This window comes from Protopterus annectens, chromosome 4.part1 (genome assembly GCF_019279795.1).
Source record: "Protopterus annectens isolate FY-2018-M chromosome 4.part1, PAN1.0, whole genome shotgun sequence".
NCBI classification, from domain to species: Eukaryota; Metazoa; Chordata; order Ceratodontiformes; family Protopteridae; genus Protopterus; species Protopterus annectens.
This window is the reverse complement of record NC_056734.1, coordinates 381,675,660-381,691,769: the sequence shown is the minus strand read 5'-3', so window position 1 is coordinate 381,691,769 and position 16,110 is coordinate 381,675,660. Positions and strand designations below refer to the sequence as shown.

Below are 16,110 nucleotides of genomic sequence, written 5' to 3'. Positions count from 1 at the left end.
CAGAGTTCCTTTGGTGGGCAGAGGCCTGGTACCACAACAAGGGGCTCCCTTTCACTCTACCCCCTGCTGCCCAAACCCTAACAACAGACGCATCAGACTATGCATGGGGGGCTCATTTGGCAGGGGAGTGCATTCAGAGCAAATGGAACCCGAGACAGATGCACCTGCATATCAACCAAAAAGAAATGTCAGCTGTACAGAATTCCCCGACAACCTTCAAAGACCGCATTCTTCCAGGACAATTATTGGTAAATACAGACATTTATGTGGTACATAAACAAGCAGGGGGGAACCCACTCGTACCCTCTCTGCAGACTAGCCATGGCTCTGTGGAACACAGCCTTGAGCTACCAAGTGCACCTGCAAGCTCAATTCCTGCTAGGCAAGCTAAATTCACTGGCATATGACCTAAGCAGAAATCTCATGGACCCACATGAATGGAAACTGAAACCAAAAATATTCAACCTCTTGAGGAGCAAATGGGGGACTCCAGAGGTAGACCTGTTTGCCTCCCCTCAGAACTACCAATTGGACAAATTCTGAACAAGGACTTCACACAGTCAAGCCTGGAAAGTGGATGCCCTGTCCTTTACCTGGGAAAGCCTCTCAGTTTATGCCTTTCCCCTCTGCTTCTCCTCTTGAAGGTTCTGCAAAAGATCAAACAGGACAAGCCAAGGACAATACTGATTGCACCAGACTGGCCATGCCACCACTGGTACCCCCTCTTGCGCAGTATAACACTACTGGAACCATGGCACCTGCCTCAGACCCCTTCCCTGCTTTCCCAGCAGGTGGACCAGATTCTGCACCCTCAGCTTCAAACCCTGAACCTTGCAGCCTGGCTAATTCATTGAGCTCCCCAATAGCTTCCCTCAGTAAGCAGGTGCTAGATGTCACTGTGGAGGCAAGGAGGTCTAGTACTAGAAAATCCTATGCTGAAAAGTGGAAAAGATACTGCTCCTGGAGCCAGAGTCAGGGGATGGGCACAGCGGTGCCCAGCTTACCTCATATTCTTCAGTACTTAACAGAAATGCTCCACAAGGGCCTCTCCTTCTCGTCAAATAAAATTCATGCCTCTGCCATTTCAGCACATTATAATACTGAGCCACCTGTCTTTTCTCACCCCCCTGCTAAAGCAATTCCTTAGAGGGGCCAAAAACTTAAGACCCCCCCCAGGAGAGCCCCTACTCCAGCCTGGGACCTTAACTTTGTATTGGAAAAGCTCACTCTCCCTTTGAGCCGGCTGCAACTGCAGAGTTGAAATTCCTTTCTTAGAAAACAGCCTTCCTTCTAGCCATCACTTCAGCAAGAAGAGTGTCTGAATTACAGGCCCTTATGCAGTGGAACCCTTCATTATCTTCCATGTAGACAGGGTTTCCCTCAGGACTAATCCTTCCTTTATGCCCATGGTGGTGTCTAGTGTGGCCTTAAATCAGTCCATTCATTTGCCTACTTTTTTCTCTAATCCACAAAACAAAGGAGAACGAATACTGCACTCTCTGGATGTGCACAGACAACATAGATTTTATTTGGACTGGACTAAGCCTCTCCGAAAATCTGAACAGCTGCTAGTTGGCTTTGCTGCAGGGGCAGAGTGGAAGGCTATTTCAAAGCAAACCATTTCTAAATGAATAGCCCGTTGCATTTATTTCTGCTATAAGCACCGTGGAAAACCTACCCCACAGGGGATAAGTTCACATTCCACCAGGGCCGCATCTACCTCTACAGCCTTTCTCAGAGGAGTCCCTACCAGGGACATCCTAGAAGCTGCTACCTGGAGCTCTGTACATACCTTCATCAAGCATTACCACATGCCTATTTTTTTCTAAATCCAGAGCTGGTTTTGCCACTGCAGTCTTGCAGGGCTTAATAGCTGGCCCTAATGCTCTCTAACTTCCTCCTCCCTTCCATAGCTTTGGGATTCAACCCAAATGTGATGACTGCAACAGTGAAACATGAAGAACATAGTACAGTTGTGTACACTTACCATAAATGTAGATGTTCAAGTGTATTCACTGGTTACCCTCCCTCCAGCCCCCTGAATTCTCTTGGCAATACCTTTCCTTCTTGTTTGCTGTATTTAATTTTTCTGGTGTATTTGCTCTTTTGTTGGAGGTGTAACATAACATATAATTGCTTCCCATTGTGGGGGCACCTGACATCTGGGGCAAGAAAAACAGATGTAATGGCGTCGGCTGCATGTTTTATACCCCTGACGTTATGGAAGAAGAGACAGCATCCAACGCAGGAATCCAAGACTCTGGTATTCAGGCTGGCTGAGGGCTACCTGCAGGCAGATAACCCAAATGTGATGACTACAACAGTGAATACACTCGAACATCTACATTTATGGTAAGTGTACACAACTGTACTTTGTTACCCCAGTAGTTGCAAATAACACTAAGTTGAAGGGTTTAAAAAATGTGGCATGTGTAAACAATTTACATATTTACATGAGGGGAAGAAGCTAAAACTTAGTACTGTCCCTTATGAGCTCAGATTAAATTATTTGTGTGATTGTAATTCTAAAGGGGTGATATACACAGCATACTGTGAATTTTGCCATCCATTCTATGCTGGAAAAATGGAGCACTCAAGCTGTAAAAGGATTTACTAACATTATTATGATATTAAGACAAGGAACATCAACAATGCACTATTTTAAACAAAAAATTGCGTGTATGAAAAACACTACGTTTTATTTCTGTATTTTGGACCAGGTTCTATACAATCCCAAGGATGCTCTCTGAGAATTTAGAATAGAGTATAAAGAGCTACTATGCCAGATTAGACTGAATGCATTCACACTCCCCAGGTTTAAATGATGGCATATCTTTAAAAATTGTACTGCAAGTACGGGCTGCCAAGTTGTAAATAGTTTTCAGATTACTATATTCCTGTTTTTTTTTTGTTTTTGTTTTTGCTTGTTTTTTTATTCAGCTTTTTTTCTTTTAACTGCATTTACCCCCTAGGGTTATGAACCTTGTTTTTAACTGCTTTTATAAAGAGGCATTTTAAACTAGGTTTTAGGCTGCAACAAAATTGATTTGTTTTTATTGCTTAATTAACCTTTACTGTGATTGTTTTATTGTGTTTTGTATTTCATTGGTCCTATTTCTGACCACATGGTTTTTGATTAAGTATATTTAAATGTGCTTTAATTAACTAATACCAGTTCTGATGAGGTCCTGTTGAATTGGATGAAAGTGCTCAACTTGTGTTTATAAAAGTTTTGCTTCTAACATATGGGACTGTTCCGTGTTTCCTGAAGACATCAGTGGTGGCTTTTGTTTTGGTTAGTTGTTTGTTCTGCAGCACTTATTCTACATTTGTTTTGGTTCTAGTGAAGTCCTAAGTATTTGAATGACATAGATTTAATAATTGGTGATGAAGGCTAGTAGAGTGTGGAGGAATAGTAAAATAATCTGAGTATGAGGCATCTTATTTAACTTGGGTTTTATCGTTGTTGTAAATTAGGATTAGGAAGTGTTAGGGGAGTACTGGGTTGGTTGTAGAGATTTAATGTGATAATTATAAGGAGCAAGTAGGACAGTTTGAGAGGGAATCTTGGGTGGTAAACTAGAGTGGGCGTTACTATTGGGCGTAATTCTATTGATTGTTTTTCTTCTGGAAGGAACCAATGGTACTGGTTTGAGGAATATGAGGGTGGTGCTATGGAAGTATAAATGTAGAGTAAGAGGGGGGTGGGTAGAAATTGGGAGTAGGGGAGCAGAGTGAGCCCTATTTTTAGCGAAGGCAAATGAAGCAAGTTGAAAACTTGTCAAGGAGACAGAGCAGAAACAAATCAGTGACTGAACTTAAACAGCTACAAATCTACCGAGAGAGACAAGTAAAATTAACAATGCGGTTTAAAAGACCTCAGTGCTAATAGATGAAAGTCTTGACTTTGTTGGTCTAGGATACAGTTTTAGTAGGAGAGTTATTCCAGTATCACCTTGCCCTGACTAAAGGTGATATATAACAGTAAAAATTGTGCTTGACTGTTTGAACAGCTGTGTAATGTTAAGGAGGTTTGTATGAACTTTGAAATACAAAGTTTAAAGGTTACCCACCACTCCCACAGATCAGCAAAACAGTGAGAAAAAGTAAGCCAGAATGCAGTATTGCAGTGCTGGAAAAATATTGGCCAGAACTGAAAGTGATTACACAAGTATCTGGGGCAGAGGAGAAAATATTAAGGAAGGGAGACAGTGGAGTGCTAAAAAACAATCAATGGAGCACACATGATGAAGAAAGTACCAATGAGACTGCTGTGGTCTAAGAAAATGGAGCGATTACAGTGGACAAAGTTCTTTCTTTTAGGCTGCCATGACATTTATAATTCACATAAAAGCATAGCCCACAGACTGGTGTTCAAACTGTAGACTTCACTATCACATACATATCTCTTTGCTTGCAGGAACCCTTCCATAAAGAAATAAAAACACACTAAAGAGACAGTTGAGTACACTGAATCAATGGTGACTGTGCACATATACTAACTGTGCACTGGGTCACTGGTGACTGTGCACATATACTAACTGTGCACTGGATCAGTGGTGACTGTGCACAAATACAAACTGTGCACTGAGTCAGTGGTGACTCTGCACAAATACTAACTGTACACTGAGTCAGTGGTGGCTGTGCAGAAATACAAACTGTGCACTGAGTCAGTGGTGACTGTGCACATATACTAACTGTGCACTGGATCAGTGGTGACTGTGCACAAATACTAACTGCACACTGAGTCAGTGGTGGCTGTGCACAAATACAAACTGTGCACTGAGTCAGTGGTGGCTGTGTACAAATAATGTGCACTGAGTAAATGGTGACTGTGCACAAATACCAGCTGTGCACTGAGTCAATGGTGACTGTGCACAAATACCAGCTGTGCTCTGAGTCAATGGTGACTGTGCACAAATACCAGCTGTGCTCTGAGTCAATGGTGACTGTGCACAAATACTAGGTCAGACCTGAAAGTGGGTTAATAACTGTATCCAGCAAGGAGAAATAAGAAAGGAAAGGAGGTCAGGGGTGATTTTTTGAAGGCGTACAGTTCCAGTGAAGAAAGACAGGAGGATATAAATAATATGAGTAACAAGTCTAGAAGCGGTGAAGAAAATATAAGAGAAAGAAATAGTTTGAGTAAGAGCAGTAAGAGTAAATGCCAGTGTCTGATAAGAAGTATAGAGTAAAAGCTGACCAACAGGATGTCTGTTGAGGAGGGTTCACAGACTATAAGGCTATTGCTTACAAATAGGACACTGAAGCACTTGTCTTCAGACTAGTCACTGTGCAGGATAATAAAGATAATTAGAAGTATATATGAGGGATCGGTGGAATGAGTAAAATTGGGGAGGGTTCCTCTATGAGAGGTTGTGCCTAAACAGTGGAACCAGGCAGGGGTGTCCTCTTTCCCCTTTGTTCATCATCATTATACCCCCTTTTTCACATTTTATGCATGCGGATGGGTTGTCTCGTTAACTGTCAGCATCTCTTTCTATTCAGTTCCCCTTTGTTATTTGCATTATAATAAGAACCACTGACAAAGAAAATAAGGGACGCAGAAATTCAAGGATATAATTGGTGTGGTAATCAAGAAAAGTTCACTTTATTTGCAGACAATATTATTTTGTACCTGATAAAACCAGATAAGGACATTTCGGTGCTGGGGAACATTTTGAGACAGTTTAAGTTTTTTTTTCAGGATATAAAATGAATGAAGATAAAACAAAGGCTATAGCTGTAAACTATGCACATACACATGAACTGATTCATCAATATGCATATTTATGGTTACATGATAAAATTAATTATTTTTGAGTACGGATTCTGCAATGGCAGGTAAGGATATGTTGGAAGAGACAGATGAGAAGTTGGAAGCTCTTGTTTATGGATATGGATAGCAATATACAACTAGTAAAATTATTTTAGTCCCTTTAGTTTTACACATAGGTCAGGCATATTTTTATCAAGCATAGGAGAAGTTAATAGTTAAAGGATTTTTTCTGAGAGGGGAAGAAGGCAAGAGTCAAGTGTGATAAGCTGATCCTTCCAGTAAAACAAGGTGGTTTAGGATTAACTGACCTGAAGGAATATTTTAGAGCTAGAAAGCTACAGTTCAAATTTTAAAGGGATGATGAAGCAGGCAGAAAATTCAAGAAATAAGGAGAGAGAGAGGGAATTTGGATGCAGATCCTTAAGGAGAACAAGAGCAATACAGAAAATTATATTCGTAAAGTAGCAGAAAGTATTCTAAGAACTAAGCCAATATGTGAATGCAGAAATGAGATTCTGATGCTAGGGATGACTACAATTATCGGTATAGAGAATAGGCAAGAGGAAGCTGGAATTTACTGGAAGAAACTGTTAAAGGAATTGAGGTATTAGGAACAAATAGTTAGAGAAGGAAAGGTAAGAGAGTGGGAGGAGGACAAGAAGATATTTGGGCTGTAGGCTAGAGACTGTCTTCGCTATTAGGGATCGATGTCAGAATATAGGCAAAGAGAAAGGGGAATCCTGTGTGAAAGACTTGCACTGGTAGAGGCTTTTGCTGAATGTAGAACAGAAGCTGTTGTTAAAACAGGAATTAGTAGGACATATAAAGTATTACACGATAACTACAGGAATCAGAGAAAGTTATAAAAGATAGATAAAGTAGTTCACAAAGAAACAATGGGAGGACATATGTATGGCTGACAAATATTTGTCAAAGTCAAGAAGATTTTGCATTTTGCTTGGAAGTGTTTGTATGGGTATCTTTATACCCCAATTAGACTCCAAAGAATTTTTTTCCTTAGGTATGTTTGTGAATTGTACCTCAATAAGCAATTACTGCAAGTTAGTTTCCGAAGGTCAGTGACAAGTGTTTATTGGGTATATTTGCCTAGAGTTGTTTTTTGCTATTGAGCTGTATAGCCCACTTCTAACTAACCTCTTTCTTCCTTCTTTTCCTACCAATTAACCTTCATCAACTCACTGATTTCTAACTTAAGCTATCTTAGACTCAAACTGTCTGTATGCTTTTTTCCCCTGCTCTCCTGCAAATGTCTTTTCTCACGTAACTTTGCCTATGTTTCTAACTAATCCAGCTCCTTTCCTCCAGTTCTTAACGTAACCTTTATCAGTTTTAATATAAAATTCCTTTTCTCCTTATATCTCCCATTACAGCAAGACACTCACATGAAAGGACACTCTCAATCTTTCATCTTTGGCTAAACCTACCTGGAACCCTTCCTCCCAAGAATGAAAGTGTTCCACGTGGCCTGCCCACTAGACTTAGAAATTGCATTCATTGTATGTCATCTGCTGTTATATTATTTTATTTATTTATTTATTTTTATTACCTGTCTTTCTAAATTTTACTCACATCTGAACTAAAGCTGTAGTGGCACACTTCTCTTGCTGATACCCCCCCCCCCCCAAGTTTCTAAACTCAACTTCCTGTATACTGGCCATAGATTCTCCTTCTTCATTAGACTCACTTTAATTCAAAGCAATCCCTTTTCTTTCACTAAGTTTTTGCTGCTCATATAAGCCCATACTCCTCCCTGTCAACCTCTACCTCTTCTGTGAATTCACCTAAAAATCTCAACAAACTCTCTGCAAAAATTAATATCTGTTTTCCTTCATTTCTTTAAACTGCCTTACCTGACTTAGTCTGTCTTCTCTACAGTTCTCTGCATTTCTGCTGATAGTTTTTTTGCAGAGGTTTCCTGCTTCTCCCAATTAATCTCACTCCTACTCATAGTAAAATGTCATCATATTCTACCTGTCTTCTTAACTGGATTCTAGTCTCTTATCCGCATAAATATTACTTCCCAGAAACACTGCCTGATACTCTCAGTAACCACTCTCCAGTCAAAGTCCTCAAATTCTCTCCACATTATACTAGACCACACAAGTTCATAGCTTGTTGCAAACTGTCCAGTTTTTACTCTGATATGCTTAACAACCATCTATCAGCTATCAACTGGTCCTGCCTTAGACACCTACCCCTTGATAATGCCATTCAAAAATTCAATTCCATATTCCTTAATATTCTCAACTGCATTGCCCTCTTACATACTGTTAGAATATAATATATCGTATTCCCCCTGGCTTACACTGATCACCCACTCCTTAATGCAAAAAAAAAAGAGACAAAGCTTGGAGGATCTGGATCCAAAACCAAACTCTCCTCCCACCTCCAATACTATAAAGAACTTTGCAACCTTACTAAAAAATCCATCTATAATGACAAGAAGCACTTCTTTAATAACCTTCCAACCTCACACTTTACTAACCCTAAGAAATTCCGGCACATCATCAATCAGATTCTTCATTCAGGTAACCCCTCATCCCCCAACCATGACCCAATAATACTCTACTAGAAACTGCCACCAACTTCAACTCTTATTTCATCTATACTATCAGCAAATTAACACTTCAAACCAAATACAGCCCAAATGCTAATATCCCCCCTGACTCTCCCACATCCTCCAACCCCTCTCTGACCTTCTGTCTGAAAACTGTATCCACCAACTACATTAAATCCTTACTTCTAAAGCTTAGACCCTGCTCCACCTCTGTTGATAATCTACCATCACTGTTTCACCAGAAGGCTGCTAACTCTCTTTTCTCCCCATCTCCGGTCTTATTAACCAGACCATTACTGAATCTAAAATACCAAATATCTGGAAACATTTCTCTACCTTACCCATCTACAAGGGAGGTAATTCTTCGGAACTTGTTAACTTCAGGCCTATTGCAATTCTGTCCCCCATTTCTAAAATTCTTGAGAAATGGGTACACAAACGAATCCTTCACTTCCTCTTACAAGAGAATGTACATACCCCCCACACAACATGGCTTTCGCCCTAAACATAGCACCTCCACCACCCTCATTTCCTTCGTCAACACCATATCCCAAGCTAGAGACCATAACAAACTTGTCTCGTGCCTATTTTTTAATCTCTCAAAGGTGTTCGACATCATCTCCCACCCCCTCCTCCTATACCTAAACCTATCCACTTCCACTGTCACCTGGTTTGCTAGTTACATTAATGACTGACTTCAGTCTGTTAAATGGCTCTCTGCAACTTCTCCTGCTCTACCTGTCAAGATGGGTGTACCTCAAGGATCAATCCTTGGCCCATTACTGTTTAACATCTTTACCAACCTGTTGTATACATCTTGCCCACAGTCATCACTTGTGCAATACGCAGATGACTCCACAGTTATCACCATAGCTGATTCCCTCTCCGACCTAAATACAGTGACATAGAAATCCTTCTTATCCATCGAAAATTGGCTCAATAAGAACCAGCTAATTCTAAATCCAGAAAAGACTAAACTCCTACTTTTCATCTCCAAAACTATGAACCATCTTAAATTCTCCTTTTCAATCTCATCCTTCAATATCACTCCTATCTCAGTTTAAATGCACACCAAACTACTAGGGGGTCATCATTGATGACCATCTCAAATTTGATCTGCATGTTCCCAACAACATTAAGAAAACCCACCAAAAACTTGAACTCCTTTACAGGAACAAAAAAATGTTGTCCAATAAAATCTCCCTATCTCATGCCTACCTCCTGCTCAACCTATTGTATGGCTCACAAATCCTCACTAACCTTCAAAACACTATCTTAACAAAAGTTGAATCCACCTACAATAAAGTTGCAGGATTCACATCAGATCATTCATACCACTCAAACCACTGCTTTGCTCTTAAAAGGTTAAACTGGCTAGAACTTCCCTATCATCTGCATCTCTTGCAGCTTCAAATGATACACTCTGTTTTGTATGTCCCCTCCTTCTGTCCCAACATTGCCTCAGTTGCCTCCCTGTACTCTCCACCAAGGTCCCTACGAAGCTCTGAATAAAATCTTCAAATCTACAAGCCTAAAACAAAAATAGGACAAAATCTTTACAGTTACTTCCCAGCCCAATCCTGGAATAAACTTCCCTTGGATATTAGAAATATCAATCACCCACTTAAATTCAAAGCTGCTACTAAAAATTATCTAAACAGGACATGGATCTGTCAGTGTAACTACTCTCCTTGACTGATCACCCCATTCTCATCACCTCCCTCTCACCTAATTTCCTTTCTTTCTTCTATCACTAATATTCTACGATTAAAACGTTAACTCTTAATTTACAGTGATTGTGCTGTACATCTTACTGAAGTAACTTGAGACTTATTCTCTGAAGTGATAGAACAGCTTGTTCTGTTGCTGTTAAAATGTATATATACTCTGGGGTTGCTAATCATGTACTTCATATTAAGTTAATTCACTTATAATTTTGATGTATATGAATTTTGTTTTAATACATGTTTTTTGTAATTGTGGAGCTTTTCTCTGCTGAAAAAGGGCTTCAGCTCAGTTGGACTAAACTGATCAACAAATGTCAAATAAATAAAATAAAATAAAATAAACAAAATGCTGGAGGTGTGATGGGAAAAAAAGAGATAACTGGGAACATGTGTTTTGGGAGTGCAATGAGTTGGCAGACTGTAAAACTTCCCTACAGAGTACTCTGTCAGAAGTACTTGGTGAGCAAATGGGTATAACTAAGGAAATGATTTTTTAGCTAGGATACAGGCTCTGAATAGCCTAAACATAGAATGACCTTGTTAAGTTTAATTCTTGTGGCTGGCAACAAAAATTAGTATACAATAGAAACTAGAGTACAAAACAACTGTATTTGAAGTAGAGATTATTGTAATAGAGATAAAAGAACTGGATGTAGGAGTTTTAAAAAAGGGTAGGAGCAAATTGCATATAACATGGAAATTGTGGAAACAAAACATGCAGAAAATGAGGAATGGGGTTTTATGGAAGGCAGGAATTGACCAACTTGTGTAATATTGGATTGATTATTGATTGTACAGAATAATATATGTGATGTATAATGTTTGTAACTGTGAACATGTTACTATGGTCAGTTTTCTTTTATGTAGATATATGTTTGCCTATGTCATAGTGATAATTAAGTAAATGTGTTTAAAAAAAAGAAAACAGTTATGCAAGTATATTATAAATCATTTACAAAGGTAAGAACAGTAGATCTTAGAAATTGGAGACCATAAGCAGTGGCAGATACAGATTAAAGATATTTTATTAGGCATTTAATAAAATGAAAGATATTGGGCAAAGCAGCTTTATTTTTATGGTGAAGCTAAGCTTTTTTAATTCATCACCTGAAAGAGGAATATGATCAGATTTTGCTTATTCTTTGTGTTAATGAATGTAAAGATAACGGAATTAAAATGAAAAATTGGGTGAGGCATGGATTTTAATGTTTTGTTTAGCAGTGATCACTGTGGTGAAAGAGTTTAACGGAATGACATTAAAATGGGAATGAAAAGTTAAAGAAGGATGTGTAGACTCACGTATATAAAATTATGTAGATGTTAGTGTGATAAAATGTGATATGGTTAATTTTATAATACATACACCAGAACATTTCTGAATAGGGTTGCTCTTCATCATAAAAAGAGGAAATGTAAAGTGTTTTTGGTGGGGGGGGGGTGCGGAAAAGGCATTTATTTTTATATGTAACAGATAGCTATTACGTATGGTGGTTGGAAGGTAATATAGAAAGTATGGAAGCAACATCAGAAATGTGAGGCATTATTAATTTGTGGAAAGGTTATATAATGCCATTTAAGAAAAGGGTATGTTTGACTACATTATTTTTGTTAGGAAAGTTAAGTTATGTAGCCTAATTGTATCCATTACCAGAGGAGATAGAGGTGATGGACTTGCTCTTTTTTCAGCAGTAAAGGGTTTTCTGTTAAACCCAGCAGGGAGAGTTATTTCATATACTGATGAACTTTGGGGGGGGGGGGGGTAAACACGGTTTGTCCAGTAGTTTAAGTTAATTTATTCTAGTTTTGGCTTCTCTCAATGTAAAGACAGTTATTGGAAAATGTTAAAGTATTTGCTTAGCTTTTTGTTGAGAAGACATTTTTACAATATAAGTAAAAATAATTTGGAAGGAGTGCAAGCAAAGCTATTTTAATGTTATACAGCAAGGACTTTTACAAGTTTTCCTTCTGTATTGCAGCAGCATGTAGTGATGTCACACAGCAATGTATATTGACCCATGAGCACCATCGTGATGCACACTGACACTGTCCTTTTCCAGTGACTACTTAACCACAAGATTAGATAGCCTTCCAGACTCTAACTGAAGTCTCCCATATAGAGGGGCCTGCCAAACCATTCCTATAGTTTTGTTTGTCTTTTTGACTATTCCCGCTTAGGGGTCGCCACAGCGGAACTCCGGTCCACTAATGATTGGCAGCAGATTTTTTATGGTGCCGAGTTGCCAGCCCGACGCTCAGCCTTCAGCGAAAGCACGCCCATTCACGCATGTCTTTCGGAGGCCACGTGGTACAGAAAAACTCACATTCAAACCACACATCCATAACCATTAATTCTTCAGCTTTCAGCATCTGTTCTCAAACTCAGGTCACATGAGTTAATTTTGGAATATTGGAATATTTGGGAAATTTTGGAATACCATAAATAAAATCCTGAACCCTGGTTCTCCCAGTATACCAAACCTCTCTCCCTCTGAAACTGCCACCCTATTTAGCTCCTGCTTCCTCGATTCCATTAATAAATGAACACAAAACTTCTCCAACCCTTACCCCACACCACCGCCCTCACCCCCCGACAACATACCCACCTTTTCTCTCAAACCAGTTCCTACCGCCTACATAAAATCTCTCCTTACAAAATTTAAACCATGTTTTCCCTCAGTAGATAAATTCCCTCCAGAATTCCTTAAACTTCCTGCTAACTTATTTTTTTTCCTATCTCCATCCTAATTAACAGATCTCTTCAAGAATCTTTAGTCCCTTCTATCTAGAAACAATTTTACATCGTTTCCACTTTTCAAAGGTGGGCAATCTGTAGAACTCACAAACTTTAGGCCCATTGCTAATCTGCCCCTCACTCAAAAATTATCAAAAAATTCATTCAAAACAACTTCTAGAACATCTCTTAAATGGAAATCTACTCACATCAATCCAACATGGCTTCCATCCTAACCACAGCACAACTACCATCCTAATTTCTTTCACACATACCATCATTAAAGCTAGAAAAAATAAGCTTGTATCTGCCCTTTTTCTGGACCTGTCCAAAGCCTTTGACACAGTCTCTCACCCCTTACTTCTCCATAAAATGTCTGCTCTTGATTTCTCTAACTCTACTTTCATATGATTTTCTAGCTCCCTTTCTAACCACCAATAGTCTGTTAAATGGCTTTCCTCCTCCTCTGCTTCCTCCAGTCTCAGCTTATCGAAAGCCTTACAAGCAAAAGTCCTTAATTCCTGGCTCTGCTCTGTCTTAATACCCCCTAACCTCCCACCCACCTACCTCACTCCTTTACTTCCTCTTTTAATTTCTACCCCATAACCCCCTTCTACCCCCCTCTACCCACTATCACATTTTCCCCCATACTTACTCCTAATCTTCAACAATCTCCCCTCCCATCCCCAGCTAACCATCCTATCACTTACACGTACCTCCACTCTACCCCTTTTCTCCCATCCTTTTTTCTTTTTTCCACTACCTGCATCCTTTTTCTTCTCTTCAACCCCTCTCATCTACTTGTACAACAACTCTGCAGATGGTTCTGCTCTCCCTTGAAAGCTTTTTCTACCGGTGTAACCTACTATTAAACCTCGCAATTCTCCCTGAAAACTTTCTTTCTATTTCACTACTAAATCTTGCATTCTTACTCGGACCATGATTTTAATTTTATTATGTATAATCTTTCTATGCTTATTATGTATTTTTAAACATTATTGTCATTAATTTTATCTTTTATTTTTATTATTCTTGTTGTTTAGCTGGAGTTTTTCACCCCTAACCTCCACTGAAAAAGGGCTCGTGCCCAGTCGGACCTGACCTATCCCAGTTAACAAACATCAAAATAAAATAAACATGTGGGGTGATCAGACTTCCTCCCCCTACAGCATTACATCTTCTGCAGAGGAGTGTCTTTTGCTTTTTTTGTATGACACTGTTTAACAAAACTCTTTACCCTGCTTATCAAGGCACACATTTCAGGACTGGAGAGTGATTTAGTGAAATGGTGGTTAGCATGTTGGATTAATGGCATTTTTCTGTAGCATCTTGGATTAATAACACATATCTTATAGCATTTAGGGTAAACAGTTTAGATGCTTTCTTTATGCAGTCATTTTCCAGGTTTGAACTTATAAGTATTGACTGACTTTTTGAAAAAAAGTGTATTATGAAAGATGTTATTTATGATGAAGATGAAAATCAGTGTTGCAGAATAATAGACTTTTTTTTTTTCTAAAATCTTAAATGGGAATGCTTGGCCTCGTTCCGTGCAAATGTTGATACTGTTGTGGTAATGTCTCTTCCTCCTTTTTATTCTATTCTCAGAATACATTAATTCAAGAGCTGGAAAATTCACAAAAACAAATGGAAGAATTCCAACAAGACAAAGTGAGTAACAGACTTTGAATTCTTGGCTGTATTATCGGAGGTATGAGTTCAAACTGTAAGACTCAAGATTATTATCACCATTATTAATTTATTTATTTATAAGAATAATGCCATCAGACAGTGACCCCCACCAACCAACTGCACAACAAGATTATAATCATAATTATTACTTAGTATGTCATCACATTATCTCCCCAGCACTAGTCACTGGTGCCGAAGTGACTAACTTTGGTGTTAAATGTAATACAGTAAGTTTCTGCGGGTGTCTGTGATTCAGAAAGAACATAATTTTTATACCAAGTTAACCTTAGAGCTATACAGGGGCCAACAGGATTTTTAAAATTCATTTTAAGATTTCAGAAATGTGGAATCCCTTGCAGAAGTGATAAAATATAAAGTTAAAAAAATAAATTGTGGACTTATGCATGTTTTGCTTAAACTGTGTTGTTTGATTATGTTAACTGCAAATAACCTTTAAACTGGGGTACAGCATCATACTGAAAAAACTGGGGTACAGCATCAGACTGCAACATCTGAAGATGTTTACATTAAAGTACAACAATGTGCGTGGCTTAAGGTTTGTGATTTGGATAGAAGGCATTATGACACTGGTTAAAGTGTTGCACTGTAAAGGTAGACCTGAGTCTAAGACTCAGTTTCCTTCTTCATGTCCACGACTTAGTATCTTTATGGTCACTTAGTCTCAAGTCACTGATGGAAAAAGGTAATCTGGGATTGTCAGCTTTGCAGGCTTTTTTTTTTCCCAGAAGAAAAGCACTCTCATTCATCTACATAAACATGCAGGTATTGTTCATTATTCATAGCATATATCTTTTCTTAGCGTTATTAGTATGTGACAGTAATGAAGGAGGACAGTATTTGCTAGGTACAACTATAATTTGTGTAGACCCACAAAAGTTTTGTTTTATAAATTTCTGAAGTAACTTCTAATGAAGTGATTAATTAAGAACTTTGCAATGAATTGTATAATTAGCAAAATTCTGAAGGGATTTTAATTTAAAACATGCCTCAAAACCACAGATGACCTCTTAGCTAAGACAGATGGCAACAAAGATATTTTCTATCTGGAAGGTGTATGCAAGGATGTGATGGCACGGAAGGTGTTGTGTAATGTGAAATTGTAGTGTAATCTGTTGAAGTTTGCAGAATATTATTTTATTCTAAGTACTCAGACCTTTGTTCTTGTCACATGGCTTCTTCAAAAAGTCAGTATTGCCTTTATCATTGTTTTTCTGATAATGGTCTCTATATTGTTTATTCTTACTCTACAGAGCTTTTCCACATGGCAGAACTACAAAACTGTCAAGAAACAGGTGCAAATGAGTTGCCCACAGCACTAAGAAATACTATTATGTATGCTCTCCATTCAACATGACACCATGTAGGGGTACTGGCATGTAATAATAATAATAACTGTATCACTTGGCAGTAAAGTTAAACATGGTCCTTGCCCAGACAGTCCCTCAAAATGGTAGGAGAAAAGCTCAGAACTCATTTTAATACTGTTGTCATAGTGTGTGCCTACAGGTAAACATAGGTGATGAAGTTCAACCAATCATTGTATTCAAGTTTCCAACATGAAAAGGTTATCCTGCCTTAGAAG

General features: G+C 38.7%; 1 protein-coding gene across 1 annotated transcript in view; it reads left to right on the top strand.

Annotated features, from left to right (window-relative positions):
• Nucleotides 1-16,110, top strand: part of PPFIA4 (PTPRF interacting protein alpha 4) — a 1,641,692-nt gene that overhangs the window by 1,212,031 nt on the left and 413,551 nt on the right. The window contains exon 12 of the mRNA XM_044070202.1: nucleotides 14,424-14,486. Within this exon, the coding sequence (XP_043926137.1) occupies nucleotides 14,424-14,486 (63 nt within the window). The remainder of the gene's footprint in view (nucleotides 1-14,423; nucleotides 14,487-16,110) is intronic.